The sequence below is a fragment of the Sus scrofa genome, chromosome 18 (genome assembly GCF_054392235.1).
Source record: "Sus scrofa isolate SSC_HxYL_T2T_F1_AM1 chromosome 18, Sscrofa_HxYL_maternal_Yorkshire_Landrace_v2.0, whole genome shotgun sequence".
NCBI lineage: Eukaryota > Metazoa > Chordata > Mammalia > Artiodactyla > Suidae > Sus > Sus scrofa.
In genome coordinates, this window is record NC_139400.1 from 33,959,852 (window position 1) to 33,986,811 (window position 26,960).

At 37.5% G+C, this 26,960-nt stretch overlaps 1 protein-coding gene across 4 annotated transcripts in view; it reads right to left on the minus strand.

Annotated features, from left to right (window-relative positions):
* The window catches only part of PTPRZ1 (protein tyrosine phosphatase receptor type Z1), a 182,236-nt gene that overhangs the window by 43,339 nt on the left and 111,937 nt on the right, over positions 1-26,960 (minus strand). For 2 of the 4 annotated variants that reach the window (XM_013985677.3, XM_013985675.3), the window contains exons 9-13: positions 21,975-22,159; positions 20,507-20,633; positions 13,413-13,459; positions 9,290-10,289; positions 1,504-1,648 (exon numbers count right to left, since the gene is read on the minus strand). In XM_013985677.3, the coding sequence (XP_013841131.2) occupies positions 1,504-1,648; positions 9,290-10,289; positions 13,413-13,459; positions 20,507-20,633; positions 21,975-22,159 (1,504 nt within the window). Of the gene's footprint in view, positions 1-1,503; positions 1,649-6,709; positions 10,290-13,412; positions 13,460-20,506; positions 20,634-21,974; positions 22,160-26,960 lie in introns of all 4 variants that reach the window. The other 2 variants (XM_013985674.3, XM_003134735.5) reach the window with 1 other exon arrangement.

The window sequence follows — 26,960 nt, forward strand, 5'->3', positions numbered from 1 at the left end:
GCTTTCCTGCTCCCCGGTCTTCCTGTCTGCTGGGACCCTACGTGGGACCCCTTCTCTCTTAACTCTTTTTGAATCCTACCCAACCCAAAGCCAACATTTTACCTTTACCCTGTCCAATCTGACCTATGAAGATCCCTTGTTCTCTGTAGTCCCCTGTGGTGTAGTGCGTTAAGGATCTGGCATTGTCACTGCTATGACTGCCGTGGTGCAGGTTCACTCCCTGGCCAGGGAACTTCGACAGGCTGGGCGGGGCGGGGCAGGGCAGGGAGGCCGCCAAAGGGAAAACAAAAAAACAAAAAAAAACCTTTTCTCTGATGACTCTTAGCATTAGAGATTTAAGCTGCCTTGCATATACTTTGTGTAATATTTTATACATTCTACATATAAAGTGCTTTCTCCCCAATAAGCATAAATTTCTCGACAGCAGTGACTCTCATTTGTTTGTTCATTCATTCATCCATTCATTCATTTTTTAAAATACTTTCCCCACAGTAGTTAACATAAGATTCAGCACATGGGAAACAGTTAATAAACAGTCAATGTTTTTGAATAAGAGAGAATATATTTTGAAACTGTACCTAAAGAGTGGTGATATGAACTTATAAAAAGATGTTGCTAAACACAGAGGAATTATAAATCTGAACAAACTTCTCTTTTGAAATAAAAATATAAGCTATGCCCTTTCTTAGTTTACAGGTAAGATTCCTTAAATATCATAAAGTCTTTGTTTTCCAACAGACACAGTTATAACACTTATACCGATTTACATGATGCCCCTGGTAAACATTAATTGGCTGTGTGTTCTGCTTGCCATAAAATGGGAAGCTTGCGATGGGTCCAATTTTCATTGTCATTTAAATGTTTCAATAGGTTACTGCTACGAATGAGGCTATAGCTCATCCTCAAGGCAGATAACAATGAGTTAAAAAATTCCATGCATCTTAATATAGCTATTTATTTTCTAACTATATTTATGTTTTAATGCTTGATGTTTACTTTCATGTATGGGTTATCATTTTTTTTGTATTAGGAGGCAGTTGATATGTATCTTGTACAAAATCCACCACTATAAAAATATTTTTTTACTATATCAAAAACTATGTTTTCCAAAAGAATAACTTTTAAAGTTCAAACAGGTGAAGAAGCATTTAAACTGAGACGCTTAGACTTATGTTAAATGCTCTGAAATGCATGCTAATTAGATTAACATGGAAATGCAACTGTCAAAACACCATATAAAATATTAAGTGAGGCCAAAGGCCCTCCATTTCACCTGAAATTGTTTGTTGCAAGTATGAAGAACAATGGAGACTTTTACTATTATGTCTTTGGATTCACAGATTCACCTTACTCACAGTTACCTGGATAAGTGAATGGCAGCTCTCAAGTAAAAGGAACTTTGAACATGTTTTGAAGAACGTTCAGGTAAAAACACCAAAAAACAAAAAACAGGCAAAATCTGAGCTTTATGAAATACATTTTCAAAACAAGCACTCAACTTACCTCCAGTAGATGAGAATACCCACAAGAACCACTAGACAGATAAAAGTCAGGGCTGACACGATCACAAGGGGTATAACTGCCTTCTTCTCCGATTCCAACCCCTCAGCTAGACCAATACGAGACTCATGGCTACTATTACTGGCCTCTGTAGTCGGAGAAAATTGAGAAAGTTGATATTTAAGCTTGAGGAAAAGCACAGCATTTTTTAACTGAATAGCTGCAACCTTCATTGCTGTTTCTTACCTTTAAAATTGAGACTCTATGAAGCAACAAATGTCTAGGATTATAAGTGAAAACACAAAGCTTAAAAAGTAAGGCAGGTTTTTGAGTTGCAAAATGAGTCACAAGTATGAAATGTACAGAGTAGGGAGTACAGTCAGTAAGTATACAATGTCTTTTATGGTGACATTTTGAAATGTAGAGAAATATCAAATCACTCTGTTGTGTAACAGTGACTAACACAGTGTTACAGACCAATTACATTTCAAAAACAAACTCTTCATAGAAAAAGAGAAAAAAAAAGTAAGGCAGGTTATCAGAGCTGAAGAACTGTAATATTCCAACAAAGACTGACACACAGGAAGAGGTGCTCTGGCAAGAAGTGAGCAGAATATTGCTTTAAAAATCTTGTTAAAAAGGGAAATAACAGTGTAAAAACAGGAAAACTATTCAGTTTTAAATAAAATGATCAAGAAAAACAATGCTCTTCCTGAATCACTATATACAATCTCTATTTTCCAAAATTAATTGTAATGGAAATATTTTTTATCTCACAAATTAGGTAAATACTTATGAGCAATTAATAATTTCAGGAAGAGAGAATCTTAGGATAAACCTTCTATGTAAGGATAACCCTCTAGTCCAGCAAACAATTTAATATTTAAATGTAGGTTGCTTTTAAGATATTATTTTGAGTGTTCTTCTTACCAATTCTTTCTCTCTAGCAAAAATAAAAACACTACTGGCTGTGAATTGAAAACATGCACAGATCTAAGAAACTCTTTTTAAATATGCAAGTGTAAATTATGAAACAGTCCAACTTCTGTCCTTGGGTCAGTTTTGAAAGACGGCAAATAATTATTTTTGTGACAAATCAGGTGCATTATTGTTCGAGCATTTTAAACAACTAGAGCTATCACTGTTAAAAACAAACAAACCAACCCCACAAACTTCAGAACTGCAGGGTGTCAGTGGCCAGTCACGATTCTTCCCTTTGACTCTGAGGTGTGTGCAGTGGGTAACCCAGAATGACTGAACATTAGAACCAGTCTACGAGCATACCCATGATATGTGGACCCTGCTACAAAGTAACAGCCCCTATCCTGTTTACCTGGAGAAGTTCTGGAAAAACTAAATTTAAGTTCCTCTTCAGAATCTACATTGCTAGAGTTCTTGCCATGGCACAGGGGAAATGAATCCGATTAGGAACCATGAGGTTGCAGGTTCGACCCCTGGCTTCACTCAGTGGGTTAAGGATCTGGCGTTGCCATGAGCTTGGGGTAGGTCAAAGTCTTGGCTCGGATCCTGCATTGCTGTGGCTATGGTGTAGGCCGGCAAATGTAGCTCCGATTTGACCCCTAGCCTGGGAACCTCCATATACTGTGGGTGCGGCCCAAAAAAAAAAAAAAGAATCTACGTTGCTTCCTACACATTTGGTACATTTGGTGCTTTTATACCAGGTATCTTACTATTAGTGGTATGAGACAACAGGAATCAATGTAATTGAACATATATATATTTAAGAATAATTTTGAGTCAAAAATTCATAACTATAGCATTGAAATATATTGGAGAGAGCTTAAGATTTAAATGATAGCTTCCTTTTGTAAGGAGAGATGATGCAGAAAGGATCAAGAATTTAATCCACTCATTTAGAAAATGCATCAAAAGATTATAAGTGACAACCAAATTTCCCAAGACGTTCATTTTTATAATTACAGAAGAATTTGCTAGAAAAAAAGTGGAATTCAAAGTTGTGACTAAAAAATCATTAAACTGTAAAAATAGTGAGAATACTGTCAGTCAACCGATCCCTTAGCTGTAGTTAAAATTCCTGTGAGAGAAGGCTGAGCTTCACCTTCTATCATGTTAATCATATGCTCTGGTCATTACATACGGTGGGGAGGCTCATCCAGAAGCCTAAATAATCTGATGGTGCACATACTGATACTTGCTTATGAAATTTAGGAAAGCATCTTGTTTTGTACACAATTGTCTTCACATTTTTCCACTGTAACTTTTGTTACCTAAACAGAAAGTCTGTAATTAATAAATGAAATAATCCACTTAGCAAAGTCCCTGGTACCTAGAAATTACAAATGGAGGTTAGTATTATTATATATTTCAGTCATTCTTGAAGTGTGTTCCCCAGAACGGTGGCATGGGCAAAGTCCCAACCATCCCAAATCTACAGAATCAGAAGCTCTGTGGGGTAAGATCCAGTAATCTGTGTTTTAACAAGTCCTCCTGGTGATTCTGATCCACATTAAAGTTTGAAAACCAATGATATCCATTAACTTATATACAAAGAGAGCGGATACAATTACGCCTGTCTTCAACGGCCACAAATATTCATTGCCATATGTATATAGATGTGCATATACATTATATACATATGTATCTAGATACATACATATCTCTTATATAAATGTATGCGCATATATATGAGATATATCTGATCAAATATGTGACAGATATGTAAGATATATAACACATAACCTATGTTACAAATTACCATACATATATACATCCCATACGCACTATATACATGCAGTATACACACACATGCACACACACAGAGTCTTGTGTACAGATTTTTCTCAAAAGTTCTGAGAGGTCTGATTTTAAAACAAAAGTTTTAATTGAGGAGTGAGAATGATAAATTTATGGTAATTACATATTATGAGGCCTAGGTATTTTATACAAGATGAGATGCCACATGAAAGTACAGACAATCAACTGCTTTGTATACTACTATACGAACTAGGAATAACTAGTTGTATTGATTTTTATATTCATTAGTTGAGATTAAAATACCCTTTTTGATATGGTGCTGTGGTGTATGTGAGTTACCTAAGTGATAAGACAAGAATCTACTAATAGATAATTAGGAAATAAAGAACTAGGATTAATATTCTAAAATGCATTTTGAGAATAAAACAATAATTTTGGTATTACAAATTAAACATTATATATATTTTATTGTTCTTAGTCATGAAAGCATAGTATCTAAGAGACAGATACCCATAACATGTTTCCAGTCTCATTTTTGTATTAACTCCCTATATGACTTTGATCAAGCAATTTAGTATCTTTGGGTCTCAGTTTATACATTCATAAACTGCAGATACTAATATTTGCTTTATCTATATTATTTTGAGGAGTATGTCCTATAAATTACTCTACATTCTAGAAGTAATTTACAGGCAAGTTTCAGAATTAGTCTATATGCATTCTATAAAGAGGCATATTCAATTACTGGATAAAACAGATTACGTATGATTTTTTATAGACATGTTTTTAAAACAGGCAAGAATTTTCTAATCTTGTATGATTTTATTTACTTCATTAATTATGTTACTTGATGATGTTAGATATTATATTCATATTATTTTTTCCTCATTAGTGGGAGAATATACTCAATTAAATCTTATTAGTTCATTGAAGAGAAATTGCTAAGTTTTAGTCAATAATTTCAGGTTTGGGATTGTACTATGTATAGTCTTTTAGAGCAGCATAATCTAGCAAGAACATATAGATGATGTAACTACCCATAAAGAGGGAAAAATGGATGGATTTCTGATGTCTTCTTTTAAAATAAATCTAATAAAAATTAAAAAACCACAAGTACTATAATTGAAGACAGATAACAATTCATTTATATGGTAACACTAATGAATATAGTGACCCATGAATTCTTTCCTTATGCTCACATACCAGAGCATAAGTGTTTAAACTGGAATGCAGTGTTATATAGGTATCAAGTCAGTATGCAGAAAAACTCTATGTACAAACTTTTAATTGCTGCTGCACTGAAAGAAAAGTATATAGCTAATTCAAGGGATGGAGATAAGAAGAAAAATATCTTAATGAGATTGATGTCTATGCTCTGGATTTAAATACCCACGTTTATGCAACAGAAGTGCAAGATGTTACTTCAGCCTATCTTTTGACTTACTCTTGAGATTTAAATCTTGCCCTTGCTAATTAAAAAAAGGCTTAAAATTTAATAAAAGCAAATCATAAAACTCTTCTGATGAATGCAGTGAATTTATCTAGTATTTCACATGCTTAATGGTACTGAATTTCCCTTTTTTCCCCCCATTGGCATCTAAAGCAAACATCTGTATTATATATGCTGCAAGTAATCTGCTCAAAGAAACATCTGGCTGATAAATTAATTTGCATAAAATACATTAACAAATGAAATGCATTTCTACAGAAAATGTTCTAGTGTTGTACACCTTGTCATGCAATATCTATACATACTATGCATATTAATGCCTGTTATTTAATTTCTTAGAAAGGTGTATAACAGCAAGTATGAAGTAGGATGTATTTTGTTAGTTCACACTGCCCTCTTTAGGCAACATTAAGGTAATCAAAGACAATTTTTAAAAACTGAAATCTTAAAAAAAAAAAAAATCTTACCATTAACTCTGGAAACTTAGCAATAGAACTTGTTTTTAAAGCTCCCAGGCTGGTGTGGATGTGCAAATTACCTAATTCCTTTCCACTGGGTGGGTCAGAGAGAGTGCATCTATCATATTACTACCAACGTTTATAATTCATTTTATAATTTGATAGAATTATTTTACAACTTATTTTAGAAGATGAGTAAACATTAAAATGAGAATTATTTAAAACACACTCCAATCTATCACTTTAAAAGCAGTGTACTAAAAATGTATTATGCACACACAATTGCTTCCTCATGTAATAGGCATCTTGCAGAATACGAAAAAATTAACAATAAATAAAAATCACTTTACCTATTTTGGAGAGGATTAAATTAAGGACCAAAGCATGTCGAATATTCATTTGAAATAATGAAATCATACTTTAAAACCTGTAAATTGATTTGTGAATATCTTGATTTTTTAAAAAGATGATGGCCATTTTACCAAATTTCTCTTTCCACGATTTCTCTATTTTTTGAGGAAGAAAGCCACCACACCTCAGTCTATCCCTTGGCTCCATAACTAACCTGCCTCTGAAATGTTGAATACTTCTGAGTGCCTGCTAGTAACTGTCGGTGTTGAGGACCGTGGGGATCCAGGAGTTATTTCTGAGTCACCTGCTTCTAGGACCCCATCACCATCTCTTTCATGAACATCTGGAAAACTGAAATCTGTGGAAGTCTCGTTATCATTAAGGCTATCTGAGGTACCTTGCCCTGATCCACTCTCTTCATCGCTTGTAAGAACTGCCCAGGCTTTAGAGTCTGGGGTGAAAGGGAGGAGGGCATTACCAGTCTCAATGTCATTTTCCTGTTCTCCATCATCGTGCTTTTGAGACGGCACATTTGTTGGCGATGATTTACCAAGACTTAGGTCTACGTCAGTCTGACTGTCCTTTGTTACACCTGTGACTTTATTTCCTTCTTCCGAATACTCAGAGGGGGAATATGAGATTGGGTTATTCTGATCCACAAGACTGTTTTCCTGGGTGTCTGAATCATTCATGACCTTTTCCTGCGACTCTCTATAGGAGAAGCATGACATACACTTATTTTTGGACAAGTCTTCTCTATTGCTTTCATCATAATCGTCATCACCATAATCATCAATATCACCATTGTCACCACCACCCGCTAAATCGGCGTCAGATCTGGCACTTTGCATCAGCTCAGAAGTAGTTCTAGAAGGAAAAAGCAACTTGGTTGTGGTTACCGGGCTGTCTTTGTTGGGAGAAAGAGCTGTAATGGAAACATACACATTTCCTAAAGGAACCGAATGATCAGCAGTTACAAATGCATCAGCAACAACTGTGGGAATACCAGCCAGTACCTCATCAGTAATAGAACCCTTGGTGGAGGTGAGGACTTCGTCAGAAAAAACAAGCTTATTTATAAGTGTGTCTGGTGGTGCATCAATTGATAAAACAGGAGTAGCAAATGCACGCCTTCCTTTTGGGGGAAAAGCCTGGTTAAGCTCCAAATTGGCCGTTTGGAACAACTCATCATGACTGTACAATGAAGGAACCACTTGCTGGAAACTTTCGCTTTTATGCAAAACTGGTTCAAAATATTTTTCACTTGCATAAGAAATGGTTAAACCTTGAAGTGAAGCAGCGTGCATATTAGAAGTAGGCGATATATCAGAGACTGGTACAGATGTAGAGGGCAGCGGGTTTTCACTTGAAGCAGAATTTGATGCCATGAGATGCAATACTGTAGAACTAATTTGATCAGCCTTGGGGGTTTCAACCAATATTGGATCACTAGGCACAGCTGGAAGAGCAGTTTTAAGCAATGCGTCAACATCAGCCTGAAAGGAAGGTTGCAGCAACACTTCAGTGCTAAAAGAAGCTGAGGGCTCATAATATAAGAGCTGAGTTGAAGGAGATAATATTTCACTAGAAGCAGGGTCAGAGGGTGCTGGCTTTGAGTTTGCACTAAGCACAGGTTTAAGAGAAGTATCACCAAATGCTTGCGATACAGTGTGTGAAGACTGAACTGAAAAGTTATTTTCTGGAACTTGACTAATCTCGTGATCAAAAACCTTAGTAGCAGCATAAGCAAGATGCCCTGGAAGGATGCCCTTTGTGCTAGAAACAGAAACAGGGGATTCTTGTAAAGACGCATTCAACTTATATACATGATCATACAGGCTGGGTGTGACTGTGCGTTCGGAAGGGTAAACCAGGTGACTGAAAGAAGAAATCTGCAGTTCAGTCTCGTTTCCATTTACTACATCACTTTTAGGAGGCTGCTTGTTATTGTCACCAAGTATAGATGCTGGAGACATAAATTCAGCTACAGAAACAGGTGAAGACATGTTAAGGGCTGGCAGGCCATCTGGGTCAGGTAAGAGAAATTCACTATCAGAGGAGGCTCCAGACCACTCCCCGTCACCAGAGAGGCCATGAGTAGGCTGCAGCAACGATGCGGTCGGGGTTACTAAGGAAGACGTGGGCACCGGTATGTGGCTAGGGCTGCTAAACAAGGACCCCTGAACAGAATCATGCACAGGTACTGCTGAGCTGTAAGAAACAGTGAGGAGGCGTTGGGAGCCCTCATTATTAGTTAAGGCATAAGAAGGTTCAGGCCCTGAAGAACGTGCATGCATCATGACATCACTGCTGGACGGTTCGACGTGAGAAAACATAAGCATTTTATAAAGGACACCAGGTTCACTACCACCAAGCTCCAAGGTCTCCGAAGCAGCGCGAGGAGCGGTCTGATGTGCCGCCACATCAGAATATCGAGCAGGGCTGGGCTCTACTAGCAAATCACCCCCAGCCACCGGCAGAGAAGCATGCAGGGGCACCTTATCGCTCTCAAGAGCTGAAGTAACTTGTGGAAGGATCTGAGACACCGTATGCACATGGTGAAACGATTCACTACTGAAGGAAGCAGAGGAAAATGGAAGCAAAGGTGCGCCATCATAGGAAGACAGGATGGATTCAAATGACACATCGACACTGGGAAATACAGGCGTAGCATGCAAGGCCGAATCACTACTTGAAGCAGCAGGGGTAGTGTTGAGGATCTGACTGTCAAGCAACAAAGGGGAGACTAGAGGAAAGACTCCACTACTGGAGGAAGGTTCGAGAGGTGTCTCACCATTGTATACTGGCTGAGTTGTCTGCGAGGGCACCACGTGGGCGGTGGGCACCGAATCATGTTGTCCGGAGGAGGCAGTAAAAGCATGGGGGGTTACCTCGGTCGGGAAGTACGCCAAGGTAGAGTATTGTGGCATTGCCAAATCTGTGACCGAGGGACCCTGTGACACCACTGGGCCTGGAGAAGAGGACTCCGTTGTTTTCTCAGATTCGTCACTATCTATCTCAGTGTAGTTAGTCTGGAGAAAGCTCTCTCTACCTGATCCAACATCGGGCTGTACTGTCACATCTGTAGCATGAGGAAACCACACGTTTCCATCAAGGGAAGGATCCTTTAGAGATTCTTCTGAACCTGATGAGGCTGAGTCTTCCGAAGCATTTCTCGTAGTTTCTGGCAGAAAATCATCATATGGGACAGCCTCTGGGTTCTCTGAAGGAAGTGCATAGCCAGGGGATGCGTTCTCAGAAATGAATGGCACAGCAGACGTCACAGGACTGGAGCCCGAAGAATCATCGGCTCCCGTGTCGAGCTTGAAATTGGTCAGTAAACTCTCTTCCTCAATGGTATCGGTAGACACTTCTTGAGATTCGGACATAGAAACTGTAGGTAAAGACTCCACAGTCCCAGACAAGTTCATCTGTGGAAATCTGAGAACAGTTTTGGAGCCGTGACTCAGAGAGGCTGAGGTGCCTCCCAGAGTGAGAGGTGGCAGCTGGGTCACAGTCTGTGAAGTCAGAGGCACTTCTTTTTCTGGAGCCGATTCAGTGACTGGATGGGAAGTGGAATCGACAGATGAGGTGGGACTCTCACCCTCTGCAGAGAATTCACTTCCCCTCGCTGGGGACCGGTTAGTCTTGGCCTCATTGTATTTAGTTCCTACACGGTTGTAGTTTGTTGTGGTAGGAACCTGGGGCTCCTTTCTCCTTATTTGGTTTGTGACACCGTCTCTACTGGGATTGACCACAGTGTCTTCTTCAATGCCCTTTCCCTCTTCTTCCTCCTTGGAAAAGCAAATAAGCAAAGATTGAATGTAACATAAGCAAATGTAACATAAGTAAATAAGAGAAAAAGAAAATCTTAGTATCTTCTATTGCATTATCCTGTGAGTCTACACTTGTGAGCTCTTGGTACCTTCTCATAAAGCACCACAGAAACCATGTCTCTACCTTATAAACCATTATTATTATTATTATTATTATTATTATTATTATTATTATTATTTTGGCTTCATCCTCAGCATGCAGAAATTCCCAGACCACAGATCTAACCAGTGCCATGTAGTAACAATGCCAGATCCTTAACTGCTAAGCCACCAGGAAACTCCCCTTATAACTACTACTATCTATCCTCTAGGGAGAGCAATTAAACTTAATAAAAACATCTTATTTACAGCTTCTTTTACTTTATTTTATGGGAGGAAGTAATTAAATTAATAGCGCAGCTTTGAAAAGAAGATACAGTGTAGTGGTATTTACTTATTGAGAGTGTTATTTATTTAACACGGTATTTTTTTTCTTGTGTTTATATTTCTCTGTTCAGTTCATCTGGCAACAAGCTAAATAGCAATTAGCTTCTTGTAACGTGAGGTGGCAATGAAACAACTTATTTCAAGGACCAGAGTAGCTGTATATCAGAGTATGTCATTGTATGTATTAAGAGTAAATCACAATTTTTAAGCTGTCATAAGAAGAAGGTTTAGGACTGAAAGAGCTTTTTATTTTGTTTTTGTTTTAAATACCTCGCCTTAGGATTTACTCTTAGACTCAGGCAGACATTTACAGATAACTTGTCAAAAGATGCTTCTGGTATTAGTCATTTAATTTTGTGTTTTCTTCAGAAATACCATGCAGGTGACCCAGTCTTTCATGAACACTTAATCACTATAACGGCCCAGGAGAGATCTGGCCAAAACCCATCGTTTTGGGGATTTTTTTTTTTTGAATTGTGCACTTTATAGTATGTCTAATTGTATGTTTAGAAAACTAAACTGCCAAATGTATCAAGACATGATAGCTTTCGTCCACACGGAACATGATTCTGTCAGTTTGTTAGCACTGTCATCTATTAGAGATTTTAAGGCCATGTTTCTTAAAAAGAAAAAAGTGACTGAATACTAATTAGTCAGTGAGAACCTGACTAGTATCAGTAGAAAGAACCTGAGTCTTTAGCCAAGTGTGCTCATCAACTTTTGTCTCATACCTGGAAAGCTGCACTGTATGAAACATGAACTTTCAAGCAAAATGACTGCCTCATTATCCAGAGCTTAATTATTTAGCTAGTTTTAGGTATTTTTAGTTTTAAGGCATATGTGACAACTCTGAGGAGTGAGTCAGCTTTCATGATCTGGATTGGAAGAGGATTTGAGGGGAAATGCCTCCAATATGGATATTCAGCTCCCTATTTAGGCTTAATACCATTTCAGATACATTCCAGATGCTTGCCAACTCTATCATTTAGTCCGGCATGAATCAATGAAGGTGACCGAGTGTTTGTGCCCCCCCCCCAAATTCATATGTTGAAACCCTACACCCCAAAGTAATGTTTTCGGAGGTAGGGCCTTGGGGAGGTCATTAGTATTGGATGAGGTCATAAGGTCGAGCCCTCCTGAATGGCATTAGTGCCCTTGTATTAAGAGTCATGGAAGGACTGCTCCTGCTCTTCTCTCTACCATGTGAAGACACGTAGCCTACAACCTGGAAGAGGGCTCTCATCAGAACCCAGCAGTGCTGGCACCCTGATCTCAGATTCCCAGGTTCCAGAACGATGAGAAATACATTTTTGTTGTTTACAAGCCACCCAGTTCGTGGTATTTTGTCACAGTGGCTCGAACTGACTAAGATACGAACCAATGATTTGTAAAGATAATTGCTTTCTCCTGCCTTTGACTTGATTCTGGTAACCATTTCTAGGTATATTCACAGCCACGTGCATGTGCACAGGGGCTTGAATGCAAACACACATGCAGACATCCTTACAGCTGAGTTCTGTGAACTTTTGTTGAAATGTGGATTGGTCATTTTGGGAAAATAATCTCTTGTAAGAGAGAATTACCATAAAATAAACAAACTCCTGAGGTAATTACACATGTAAAAACACAATCTAATTGCTATTTATTGCTAGATAATGACATTGGTTTTCACATGTTGTCAGCTCACACACACATATGTTCTTAGACACATTTATACTATCACTAAAAATAGAACCTGGATTTAATATATAATCTTGGTTATAATGAATAGCACACTTGGGTTTAGGATGAAAAAGAAGATACATTTTATATTTTAAAAATTAAGACAACGTTAAAATTTATAAATATTCTTAAATGCCCATTTACCTAAATGACATTGTGTTAAGACATTTATATATATTTAATATATAATAGAAATAGTCCAAACAGAAACAATCAAATTAAATGGGCAAAAGAATATATACAATTTATACTTTGGCTTATATTTATAGTCAACCTATCAATCATTCATTAAGTTAGTTAAAAATAAGCTGTAGCAATATTAAGAACTGCTAAAATATGATTTTACTCTTTTAGAAACATCTGAATATGAAAAAATTTCAATTTGCGGCTATAGTTTATAGCTATCTTTTTTTTTTTTTTTTTTTTTTTTGCTTTTTATGGCCGCACCTGTGGCATATAGAAGTTCCCAGGCTAGGAGTCAAATCAGAGCTGCAACTGCTGGCCTACACCACAGCCACAGCAACATGGGATCCGAGCCACGTCTGCGACCTACACCACAGCTCACTGCAATGCCACTGGATCACTGACCCACTGAGTGAGGCCAGGGATCGAACCCTCATGCTCATGGACACCAGTCAGATTTGTTTCCACTGCACTACAACAAGAACTCCAGCTATCATTTTTATAGTTCATTGTTTTTTCATTATCAACAAACTTTTTCTCTCTTTTTTCAATTATACCAATTAGTGTGTCATCTAGCTTCTTCATAAAAAATCATATATAGTACATGTTTATCTACAAAACTCGGCAACTAATCCCACAAACAATGAATTATGCAACACTATATTTTTATTGATGGAACATCTGAAACCTAACCAATCCTTCAAAGTAGACTTAATTTTAAATCACTTGAATAAAACATAGCTATGGTACCTTAATTATTTCTTCAGTTCCAATTAATTCAGGAAAGAGGTCAAGTTCTGCAAAATTAAAAACAAAGATTACTAAAATTTTTATTCAACTAATTCAGCCTCATGGGTCAACCTTTGGATGGAAAGAGGGAAAAGAAAAAAAGACTGTTAGCTTGGAAAATAAAGAATCACTCAAAATAAAAATTTCAAATTTCAGGTTTCAAGACTACTGAACATTACAAAATCCAGCACTACATAAACATACGTGAGACCACATTTAAAACCTTCATCTCTGTCCTCTACTCCATCTCTCTTCTCTAGTCCTACCCCAGGTGTGACTGGAGCCAAGAAAGGATGGGGCACAGTAAGGCTGTTATTACTGGGTATAAAGAAACCCAAGTAATTTTTCATCAGTGTAGACTTCCTTTCATTCTTAGCTTGACTGATGAAAGCATAGGTGGGGAAAGGCCAGGGATTTGGAAGAGAATTGACAGACTTATTTTCTTATTCAATCACTCACTCCTTAAGTCCCTCTTTTGACTGAAGGTCAAGTAATTCCTTTTATTTTTCAGATTTGGGTTTATACCTATTTGCACACAGGGTGCCACACCAGGTAAAATGGAGAGTGTTTTCCAGCAGGTGCAGCCTAGATCAGCAGCAGGAACAGCACCAGAAGGCTCACCACACTTTCTTCCCAGGGTCACTCAACGAATGCAGTCTACGCCAAGAACGTAGCGACCAGGACCACTCAAGTCTGTTTTTCCCAACTGACCAGCCCATGAAATCTCACTCTTCAAACACGACCTGTTAGTAAATGTTAGGGAAGACGGAGCTGGCTCTCTCTCCCCAACAAGGACCCTAGCCCCACTTCCAAATGTCTGAGGGGCTTGAGGACCGCTTTTCCTCACTCTCCATCCAAGTCGCCTGGGTCATCAGGAAGACAGGAGACAGGGTAACTGAGGGCTTGGGCATTAGTTCAAAGATGCCCTTATTCCTCTTATTTTAGGGAATCTGCTTCCATCCCCAAAGTTCATGCTCTTCACTATCCTAGTGCTGCTTCTGCTCTATTTTTACACCTCTATAGATTCTCAAAGGAAATGCATATTCTATAGAATTTTCAAAGGCAGACATGAACTAACCTTAAATACTTATCAAACCCAGGTCTGTTTTACAATATGCATTTTCTTGAGTTTGTTTTTGTCATAAAATTTCTAGGTATTAAGAAGCGTAAAACTATAAAATACTTTAAAGCCTGAATTCTATTTAAAAGAGTTCAAGTAAAATGTTGAAGTAAGGCCAGCCTCCAAGAGGATTTAGACAAAATTAATACTCTTGACTATTTAGCTATTTTAAACTTACTTACCCTGAACAATTTTTGGTGCTATAAAAATAGACATATTCACTAGAAACAATCATAGTCTCAAATTCTAACTCTTAGTTATTACTATTTTTTTCTTGTTAAAACTGACCATGAAGGAGTTTAAAAATTTATATTTGGATCATTAGTGTGCTTTTTCTATTTTTTGTCTCTGTGAACCCTTTCCCCTACCCTATTTTTTATGCTCTTTATTCCATTTTTTTTTTTTTTTTTTTGCTTTTTAGGGCTGCATCCACGGCATATGGAGGATCCCAGGCTAGGGGTTGAATCAGAGCTACGGCTGCTGGACTACACCACAGCCACAGCAACATCAGATCTGAGCCTCGTCTTCGACCTACACCACAGCCACAGCAACACCTGATCCTTTTAACCCTCTGAGTAAGGCCAGGGATCGAACCCGCAACCTCATGGTTCCTAGTTGGATTCATTAACCACTGCTGTGCCACGACGGGAACTCCATCATGCTCTTTATTCTTTATATTATCAAATTAAAGTGATTTCAATAGTTTGAAACAACTTTCTCTACCCTGCAAGGAAACAATGCATGTGGATTTAAAAACAGGATGCAACTAAACTGTGAGAGAGAAATAAAAAGAATCTTTAATATGATTTTGTAAAAACTCTAATTAGAGAAATTTATGCATGCAAAACTCTTCAAATTCAGTGAGTGAGACAATACATAATTTCATTGAGAATGATGTTAAATGGTGACACTCCTTTTCAGGTGCTTTTAAAATACTTTAACTTAACACAAATCATAATCAAATACTTGCTGGTGATACATATATCATCTGTATCTCATATTATATATTTCTCTGTTAAGAGACTACAGAAAAATGTCTCCATGATAGTCCATTCTCTTCAACATGCTTAGGGAATTTTTTAGTTTTGTTTCTTTTTTTTTTTAATGACCTAATTTCACCTAACTTCATACTTTTAATGAGCAAAGGTAATTCTATTATTAATTGTCAGGGTTGGGGTGGGATATACATAATTACGACATGGAAGATAGATTTTCTTTTTTTCAATGTTCTCCATGCATATATTGCATTTGACTAATTTTTATCTTTCATCAGAGCATAACTTAACTATACAGATTACGGTTCTTATTAAGTTACAATACATAATTTTACTCACTTATAACCTCTACTGAGCATTAGGGTCGGAGAGTTCTGCTATAACTGGCTTTGCTATTTACTGCAACTAAGAAGTAAGATGTTTGTTTGGGCCCCCTTTAGGCTCTTAGGGGCAGAACATACAGATCCAAGCAGCCCTTGGGTCCCTCTTTATTTCACGACCTTCTCTTAAGTAAAGACCTCAACTGTGGGTGCCTTCATGTTAGAAGAACCCACTTTGAAAGCTCTTCATTCTGGTTTCCTATTAGAGTCATATTATTTGAACTGACTGAAATTCTGCGTTTGCCCAGGAACATTGCTCCAAATAATCCAGAAGTCTTTTGCTAAGCCTTTTCACAACAATTTTGAAATAAAATAATTTTGAAAGATTGAATCTATCTTCCTGGAGCATCTGAGGCATACTCCTGTGTCTGAGAGTTCATAGCACTCAAGGTCCGGCTCTAGTGACTGGCACAAGGTCTCAGAATGAGTGACCTTTGGCCTACTTGTCATGACAAATAGTAACTGGTGTTTTAGTGGTCCCTGGTCTGATTCAGGCACTGCTGACATATTAAACAGTTCAAAAATTATACTGGGTTACAGAATCTTCTCACATCATCAAAACAGACTCCATGATGGCTATAAAAAGTCCAATGGTGAAGACTGTCAATTTTTTTTTTTTTTTAGTAAACACATAAAATTCACATTTATGTGATAACTGAACAAAAGCTATTACCTCCTTCTGGTTTCGTTTGGGGGCACACACAATGTTAGATTTTTCTTTTCTTTTCTTTTTTCTGTCTTTTTAAACCTGTACCCATAGCATATGGAAGTTCCCAGGCTAGGGGTCAAATCGGAGCTGCAGCTGACAGCCTACACCACAGCCACAGCAAAGCGGGATTCAAGCCCCATCTGTAGACTACACCATAGCTCATGGCAACACCGGATCGTTAACCCACTGAATGTGGCCAGGGAATCGAACCCGCATCCTCAAGGATACCAGCCAAGTTCGTTACCACTGAGCCACATTGGGAACTTCAATGTTAGATTTTTCTAAAGGAGCATGTTGTCACACATTACTATTCCATGACACAAAAAGGCAACACTGATGTAGGTTGGCAAGCAAGGCTTATTTAATTGTTCAAAGGTAACCCAAGTTTCACAGTGCAAAGGTTAAAAAGCATTGTAGACTGCAATCTCTTCAAACTGTGATTTTAAATATCATGATATAACACCCATAGCATGGTACAGGCAGAATAAAGACAGACCTGTAGTAATTTAGCAAAGACAACTGTTATACAAATGAAAAGCATACAAAACAAGAAAATGTGTTGATCCAATCCACCTCACATTTAAATTTAACACATATAATCACCAAGCCCTTAAAATATGTACTTAATGTCCTCTATTGCCATATCATTATAATTAGACCTACATTATAGAAATGAGCATAATTATTTTAGTTACAACCAAATAAATATATTTATGAATTACTCATAAGTATACTTTTCTAAAAAGTTTTTTAAAAAGAATATAGTTTTTTGTTTAATCTTAAAAAAGATTTCCTGGCATTCCCGTCGTAGCGCAGTGGTTAACGAATCCGACTAGGAACCATGAGGTTACGGGTTCGATCCCTGGCCTTGCTTAGTGGGTTAAGGATCCGATGTTACCGTGAGCTGTGGTGTGGGTTGCAGACACAGCTCGGATCCTGTGTCGCTGTGGCTCTAGCGCAGACCGGTGGCTACAGCTCCAATTAGACCCCTAGCCTGGGAATCTCCATATGCCGCAGGAGCGGCCCTAGAAAAGGCAAAAAAAAAAAAGATTTCCTTGAAAAAAATTAATTCTGAACATGAGTTTATGCATTTATTTTAAAATAGCAATTTATAATAATATTTAACGAACACTAACTACGGCGATATGGTTGTACACAACAATAAACGTCATTAAGCAACAAATTAATCAAATTAGCCAGAGTTAAATGCACAACTTGGAAGAGTAGTTTTCCTTCACAAATATTGATTAGAATATTAAAAATCTGTGACTGAAAGAATGAGGGCAATTATAAATGGCCCACTTCATTTGTTTTTAACAAAAGCAACAAACACAGTATTTAGAAAATAGCTAACCAAAATAATAATAGCATAATTCAATAGGGTATATTACAATGTTTCTAAGATAATGAAACAACATGATTAACAGAATGAAATGGTACCAACAAAAACCATGAAATAAGCAGTAAACTCAAAAGCCACTTACATCTATATTCACCACATAAATCATAAAATTTAAAAATTCTGTAGGTACCATCCCACTAAAGCACAAGATGGTACTGCTGTGAGGACTTCCATTGTGATATGTTTACCATGGAAACAATATTTAGGATAATGTAATTTCAATAATGAATTGGAAATATATGGATTGAAATGCCATTGCAGTCTTTAAGGTCAGAAAGAATGAGTTCTAAGAGAACTCATTTTTTCTTTATAAAAACAGGAAAAGCCCCAAATTTGGGTAAATTGGTTTTTGATGAAGGAATTTTTGGTAGGAATGATTAAGGGATTAACTAAGATTTTAACCCTTGCCTTTTAAAAGTAATATCATAGCACAATATCAAATCAAATGCCATATTTTACTGAACTCTCATTACTATACAAAATGCTCTCAGGGACTGAGACATCCATGGAGATTAATGAAGTGTCCAAGCTAGCATCTCCTTGGTTCAATGGTGTCCTTGCCCTTTGAACAAACAGAAATTAGGTTGTAATATTTATTATTTTGTGCAAAAGTGAAAGTGCTACAAGAGATACGAGAATGTTGTACTTTCTACCAATACAGACTTGGTCTAAAAGGATCACACAGAAATCACTTCAGTGGAAAACAGACATTTGATCTATTTTTCCATATGCAATAAGCTTCTCTCTCAAAAAGGAAAAAGAAAAAATTTCAGAAGCTCTAAAGTTTTAGTTCAGTGGATAGAATAGGAAAGTTCATAACAATAAATGGCCGAAGTTATTTTTTGTAAGCTCCTGGGGATTTGTTTTTTTGGGGACATTTTTCTTTGATGTTTAGCAAGTAGAGTGGTCTGATGAAACCAAGAGAGTAAAACTGAGTGAACATATTCAATACAATTCATATTCTAAAATACACAATGAGATTGGAAGAGGTTTTTATATACCACATACGATTCACATACAGTACTGGCCAATATGGGCAATGGTGCACTGCTAAGGATGTCGTTTAAAGGCGAATCACTATGAGCACCTTGATGAGGACAAGAACCAATGAAGGGATGAAACCACAGCCAGTTATTTTGATACCTTCCAATGAGACTTCCATTTAAATAACCTAATTTTGAAAAGCAATGCTAAATAAAATCAATAGGAAAGATGGTTACACCCAGGCCACGAGGCAGGTCATAAGAAATATTATTAAATAATTACACTGCCATCATGATAGTAGTAATATTCATTAGCCAGCAGTGTTCTAACTTCTGAAATATCTTGGCAAGTTCTGTACCCTGTGATTTGGAAGAATCCATAATCTAACGTCCAATGTTCTGACTTATATTCTTTCACCTAAAAATCCAACAGGTAAGAAGAACCATGATGAGGTCATCAGTGAACAAGCTCAAAATAGACTGAAGCCCTGTTACGGCATGTAGACCACAAAGGCAAATCAATACGCATCAGTCTTCCTTCTAGAGGTAAATGTGGAACATGCTACAGTGAATGTCACTTGTAACCACTGCCAGGAAAAACTTGTGAACATTTCAGTGAGGAGCCTCATGAGAGGGATGACCAAATACTTCTATTTATGTATGTGTGATGTTTGCATATATTTATGAATATGTATATATATATTCTGTGTATGTATATTTATATGCACATATATATACATACACATATAATTCCATTCTTTAAAACTGTTTATAATAGCAAGAGGAAAACTGTCACTTAGTTACATAAATTTGTAAATCATCAAATTATGATGGTCAGCCATTCTTTCAATTATTGCATATGCTTTGAGATCAAAGATTTCCCCGTAATACTTCAAGAAGATGCATGCAGATAAGATACGACTAGAAAAAACTTTTTTTGTTTGCTTTTGTGAAATAATATTGACAAAGCTAAGAGGAAAGCACTTCTCCCCTCCCCAACCAGATTACAAAAAGTGGACAAAAATATCCAAGATAAACCTTTGAGATGCTTTGTGTAGATATTTCAAAGAACCTCACATGATCCTTGGATCATGTATATACTTACTACAAAATGCTCTGGGGGCTGAAAGAGGAAATAAACACAAATGTAACCAACTCTTCATTACCCTAAACAAAAGTCGTTATATTTACTTTGCTATTTTCATTTGATGATCAGTACAAACTTTACAATAGGTTTTGCTGTTCTTTTACAAATAGAAAACTTAAGTATTAAGAATAAATTTACCTACTGTTCTGCACCACATCTGCTGAGTGAAAAATGAGTTTCATGCTTTACAAAATTCCCTGATGATCCAGACTAAAAGGCAATCACTTTGCCTTTTGGCCAAAAGAATATAAAGTCAGAGAGAAAGCACCAATACATTCAGAAATTAAACTAAGATTAGGCAAATCAGGGGCGTACTCACCAGGGTCATCAGAAGGCATGTCGACAATCAGCTGGTCACTGTATTTTCCATATAAGCCATTGGTGCATATGGCTACTACCTGAAGAACGTAACTCATGTTGGGTAGTAAATTATTAAGAATGGCACCCTAAAAGAAAGACGGCAGTCACTATACAAATGAATTATTCTCATAGGAGTACTACCATACTAGACATCTGTCTTTAGAAAAGTTTTTCTCATTTGTCAAAGGAAAATATTTATATTTTATTAACCCGAGGAAAAAGCGTGTATGTTTACTTAACAATTGATACTGTTAAGTTGAACTTAACAGTATCAATTGAATTAGGAAGATACTGGAAAAGTAGGCTTTTTTTTCTTTTTAGAAATTTAAATCAGATTTAGCTTTAGAAAGTTTCATTTTTTAACTTGAACTCTTCAAATTCCTAAGTGAGTAGCCAAAACTGTAGTTTAATACTTTAGACAAACAAACAAACAGCATTTGCCAGGAGGAGAATGTGAAAAACTTTCAATTTATTTCTTTATCTTAAAAACACGTAAGCCATACAATAACAGAATTTTTATCTTCTTTACATGATCATGAAATGAAAAGTAGTACATTCTCATAAATTCCATAACTTTCCAATTCACAGAGTCTCTGTTCTAGACATCTGAATTAAAAAGTTATTATAAAGCTCATCTATTTTGTTTATATGTTATTCAACACCATGATAACAAAGACAATTTTTATTTAAATGCAGGTTCCGAAGGCTTGAGGGACATGAGCTGTCTGTACAGAGTTGAGGGTCTTGGCTGTGCAGTGGAGCCATCCCGGATGGGTTTTCTCAACTGCACCCCAACACCTCCCTACAAAGGTCAAGTTTAATGTTGAGATGCTCAGGTCACAGAAGGAATCTGTGCTTTCTTTTCGTTAATTTTCGTGCAAGGGAGGAGAGGAAGAAAGAAGACTAAGTCTTTCCCTAAGGATTATCTGCCTCATGCCCCGAAGGTTCTACCTCCATTGACTTCACATCTGTTACTTGAATATTTGATGCAAAAAATGGACTCCAAGTCTCCTACTCTCTCTTCCTTACGCTGGGACAACTTGATGGGGGAAACTGAGCTCTGACATTGCAGGCCCAATTCTTTCTCCATCAGTGAAATCACAGTCAAAGTATTTAACCATTTGCCTCCTTTCCTTTGTAAAGAGAGGCTACACCACGTGGTCTCCAGTTTCTAAGTTGTCTGTAAGGGTCTACTCTACACTTAGGGCCCCTGTGTAATTGAAAAACCTAAGAAAGAACCTAGAGTCGCACACTGTAGGTTTTGACATAACTGAATCGAGCTTCTGCTTCCCCTTCTCCCCACTACAGAGCTTCACGCAGAGTCTAACATCAATGAAGGCAACAATACACAAGCATTGCTAAGTTCTTATCCTAAGTTTGATCACTACAATATTATCAGTACATGAAACAATCCATCTTATAGTTACCAAGTCTTGGTAGCCGTCTGTCAAAAACTCATGCTTGGTCTGGTCTTCTCCCTCTAGCTGCTGGTACAGAACAGCAAACTTCTCAATCATGGTGTCATAAACTACCCGAGGTCTCTCCCATGTGACAAGGAGGCTGGTATAATTCTCTGGATCAGCTTGAACATTTTCTGGTTCTGAACTACAAACTTCAGAAGAAAAAAAAAAAAAGATAATTATTGCTACAATTGTCAGCCTCTAGGATTTTAACCAGTAAAACACATCCTGCGAGAACTTTGGTTGTATTTTCACACAAAGTGAAAAGCTGTACTTTCCCACTCTGGTACTTTTGTTCAGGCCGTTTTCTGTTTCTGAAAACATCTTCCTTCTCTCCCATCTCTGTCTGTTCAAGTCTGCCCAGTACCACTCAGGACAGGTACTGATCAAGTGCAGCCTCCTCTGTTAGGCATGGTCTGATTGCTACTGAAGTGATATCTGTCATTTTCAATGGTCTGTTTGGCATTAATTGCATAGTCTCTTATATTTTTCTTTTCTGCATGGGTCTTAATTCCTCTTGTAGATTGTAAGCAAAAGAAACTGAGCTTTTTAAATCTCTATATTGTCTTGAATCTGTCTAGCACATAAGCTCATGTTCAGAAATAATGGAACAGAGGATATCTTCAAGTTGATGGATTTTCATTACTTTTGTTTGGTACCTGATAAATGCAGTTAGCTCAGGATGAGGAGAATTTCAATGATGAAAGACAGTCTATTATCAGATAGTTTGCTGTTTGGAAATCCTTAAAATAATTACAAATTCTCTATCAGAGAAAGCCATAGGCGAATAACTAAAACTATTATTTCAATATTTTTCCGACCTGATGACAAAAATCCCACTTTGGCATTATAAATAGATTAAGCAATAATTTCAGGGAATTAGAAGGTTTGTCTGTCTCATCCGAAAAAAAAAAATGTTCTGAAACTTGTTCAGGGATTCCTTAAAATGAATTGAAGCCCATACTGGGAATCACGCCAAAAATCCAGTCCCATCAGAAAGCCTACTCTGATACATTCTGAAATACATTCATAATGTGATAATTGGGCTAATTGTGAGGATAAAAATTACAAAAGTCATGATATTGTGCTAATGAAGCAAAGCAATAAATATAATCTATCTTAGGCCAGATAGATTTGCAGAAGAGTGGCTCTAAGGCCAAAGACTAATTATTATGCTCACAGAATCTAAGCTTTCCTTTCAGGGACTACCTAACCTTACAAAGCCACTACATGAGACCATGCAGTTGACTTAAGCCAATGAATCGTCACTGCTACCAAAACTATTTCCAAGACCTAAGGAAAACATGCAAGCAGCAGCATCAGAATGTGACCAGAAAGCCTTTTGTCTCTACCAGTATGTAGTTTTTCTCCTGAACACAGGAGGGCACCCAAAACTAACAACTGATCTTACGAATTGAAACAAATTTTACATACAGTATTTAGTAATAGAAATTGTGGCATATGCTAGCTATGGTATATGAATGAATGAGAGAAAAGTAAAGATATATATATATATTTTTTAAATGAATGTATGAATAACTTCATATGAGTTAGAGACAGAACTTTTCACTGTTAAAACTATAACGTTATTTTTGTTTATCAAGGATGTAGGGTGCTCCTTTGGGAATGAGAGGACAATTCTTCATTATCAAAAACCATGCATTCAGAAAAAGAAAATGTATTCTAATTTAGGTCTAGACCACATCATCCTTACTCTATCTAGGGACACTTCTATTAGTGTCCACCAGATGGCAGAATACCATTAAATCGTCTCAAAAGTGAGCTGCTCACATCAATTACATCATTGGAGGAACAGGATTGCCTCAGACTTGCTTAAGATGAATCCTAAGTCTATTTTTGGAAGATTAAAAGTGATTCTGGACCATATCATTTGTACATTTTGTTCAAAACTCAATCTCTTTTTAAAGAGTGAGAATGATTTAAAGTGAAGTATCTCTTCCTCAAAGATGAAAGTTTTATGCATGCACACAGAACGTAAAAATCTGAAAAACTGAGAAAAATATAAAATTAGTCATTGCAAAATACCCAAAGGACTATTTCCTGAAGAGTACAATTTTTTTCAGATGTCTATGTTCACCTTCCCTTAATAGCAGAAATCAGCAGGTATTTCAAATTTTAAGAATCAGCAATTAATATAAAGTAGGACTTTAAAAAGAAATTCATATTTCCTTGTTACCAGGTTTTCATTTTTCTTTCTTCATTATGTATTTGTAAAAGTTTATTGATAATTGTGTCATTGTTGTTGCTGTTTTTATTTATTTATTTTATTGCTTTTTAGAGCCTCACCCGTGGGAGAGGGATCAAACCCACGGCTTCATGGTTCCTAATTGTATTCATTTCTGCTGCACCACAATGGGAACTCCTGTTTAAGACTTTAAACTTACACTGTGATTAGGAATTTATTTTTAAAACATTCCATTTGTTTATATATAACCATAGTTTAGTAACATGTTTTAAATCTGCAGTTGAATCTTATCTTTTACATGCTGAAATAGAGAACTTTATGGAAAAAAGACAAACACTTTAGAACATAATCAAGAAAAAGACCAGGACTTCAGAACACAGTCCATGATCTTGCCAAAGGATGGCTCTTCTATACGGTAGGATGGGATCTTTTCAATAACAATCTAGTTAATTCTATACACGATACCTTGTGTTCAAACATAAAGCTGGGTAACAAATATGGAATAAGTTATTCTTTTGCACCCTAAGCTTTCCTGATATTTTGTATTAAAATTACTTTAATTTTAATTAAACTAAAAAGACATGAGGACACCTGGATTTAAAATCAAGAAGGGGGTGTTCCCATCATGGCGCAGTGGTTAACGAATCTGACTAGGAACCATGAGGTTGTGGGTTGGATCCCTGGCCTCGCTCAGTGGGTTAAGGATCTGGCGTTGCCGTGAGCTGTGGTGTCGGTTGCAAAGGCAGCTTGGAACCTGCGTTGCTATGGCTGTGGCATAGGCCGGTGGCTACAGCTCCAATTAGCTCCTAGCCTGGGAACCTCCATGTGCCGCAGGTGTGGCCCTAGAAAAGACAAAAAGACAAAAAAAAAGAAAGAAAATGAAGAAGGGTTTTCTGGATCAACATATATTCAGACACTCAATACAAGCTACCAATAGATACAATAAAATAGTAACAAAATTATAATTTTCTTGATTATGGGGAGTTTGGAATTATGCTGAGGTTCCATCTTCTTCTTCAGGACTCATCCTGATTCCTTTCTAAAAGTTCATGTGAGCTGGATCACAGTTATTGATTCTTTAAGGAACACTGGCCAAGAAGGAGAATTTAGTTCCTGCAAGCTCTGTGCTATGAGTCAGGCTGTGACAAATCTGGGGTCCATGTCAAAGTCACACAGAAGTGGAGCTCCTGTTGTGGCTCAGCGGAAATGAATTAGTTAACTGACCAGTATTCATGAGGACGTGGGTTTGATCCCTGGCCCTGCTCAGTGGGTTAAGGATCCAGTGTTGCTGTGGTGAGCTGTGGTGTAGGTTGCAGACAAGGCTTGAACCTGGCGATGCTGTGGCTATGGTTGACAGCTGCAGCTCCCATTTGACCCCTAGCCTGGGAACTTCCATTTGCCACTGGTGTGGCCCTAAAAAAAAAAAGACAAAAAAAGTTACACAAATACAATGCTTCAGAAAAAACACAAAGGATCCTGACATCTAAAGCCTAAGGCTGTGGTAACTGTTTTAAAGGAGTGCTAAGTGTTCTTACTTAAAAACTGATCTTCAACATTCAATTCTCATTTACTTGGTTCCAGTTTTTTTTCTTTTTTTTGTCTTTTGTCTTTTTTAGAGCCACATCTGCGGCAAATGGAGGTTCCCAGGCTAGGAGTCTACTATTACGGAGCTGTTGCCGCTGGCCTACGCCAGAGCCACAGCAACGCCAGATCCGAGCCGTGTCTGCAACCTACACCAAAGCTCACGGCAATACTGGATCCTTAACCCACTAAGTAAGGCCAGGGTTTGAACCCGCAACCTCATGGTTCCTAGTCGGATTCGTTTCCACTGTGCCACGATGGGAACTCCCCAGGCACTCTTGATGTACAAATAAAGATGGTGCTGTCCCTGCCTTCAGAAAACTCATTCCTATGAGAACCTCTAACCCTTACATTGAGTAAGTTATTAAATGTAATGGGTACTTTTATTTTCCAAACCCTAGACTCCATTTACAAAGGAATGCAAAATTAGCTTTTAAAAATTCTACCATTTTAGACCAAATCAGGTTCTGCTTTGCAAAATCACACATTATCCCCACTACAAGTTGTAAAAGCTTCACAAAACTTAGCAAGCACAGTCCTTTACCTTCTCATCACTTATGTGAACAACTCGAAGGGTGAAAACCTCGGATGTAGGAATGTGCCTGCCTTGCAGAGCAAGTCCCAGAAGATTAACAGGCCCAACACCGAGTGTCACGAGGAAAAAGGAAAACACGTGGGAGAAGAAAAGGAAATAAACGAAGGAAAGACACCCCGGAGAAGAACATGATAACTCTTGCTGGGACAAGTCTCGGGATTAGCTAATCCTGAAAGCTGGTGAAGATGGTCAAGGGGAGATGGGCGTTTCCTTCTGCCTTTGCTGTTCCACGGGCCACCTTGGGAGATGGAACACAACCCCGAGGGAGAAGGTGTGGTCTCAGCTCCATGGATTATGAGTAAAAATGTAAGTGGAGGTGCAGACAGGGCTGCGATTCTCGGGGAGTGGCAGAAAAATGTCCTCATTACCTAAGACGTCACTAGGTTTTCATCTAGTATTTCCCACTGTCTTGTGGTTGCAGACGGTTCAGCACAGCCCATGGCAGAAGGACTTCCGTGAATGCACACTGATAAACCCACCGCATCCTTGCTTGAGGTTTATGAGCCTCCCCGAAAGAAGTACTGAGACAGGTAATTCAATGACTATTACGAGAGGCACTTGGAGATTTACA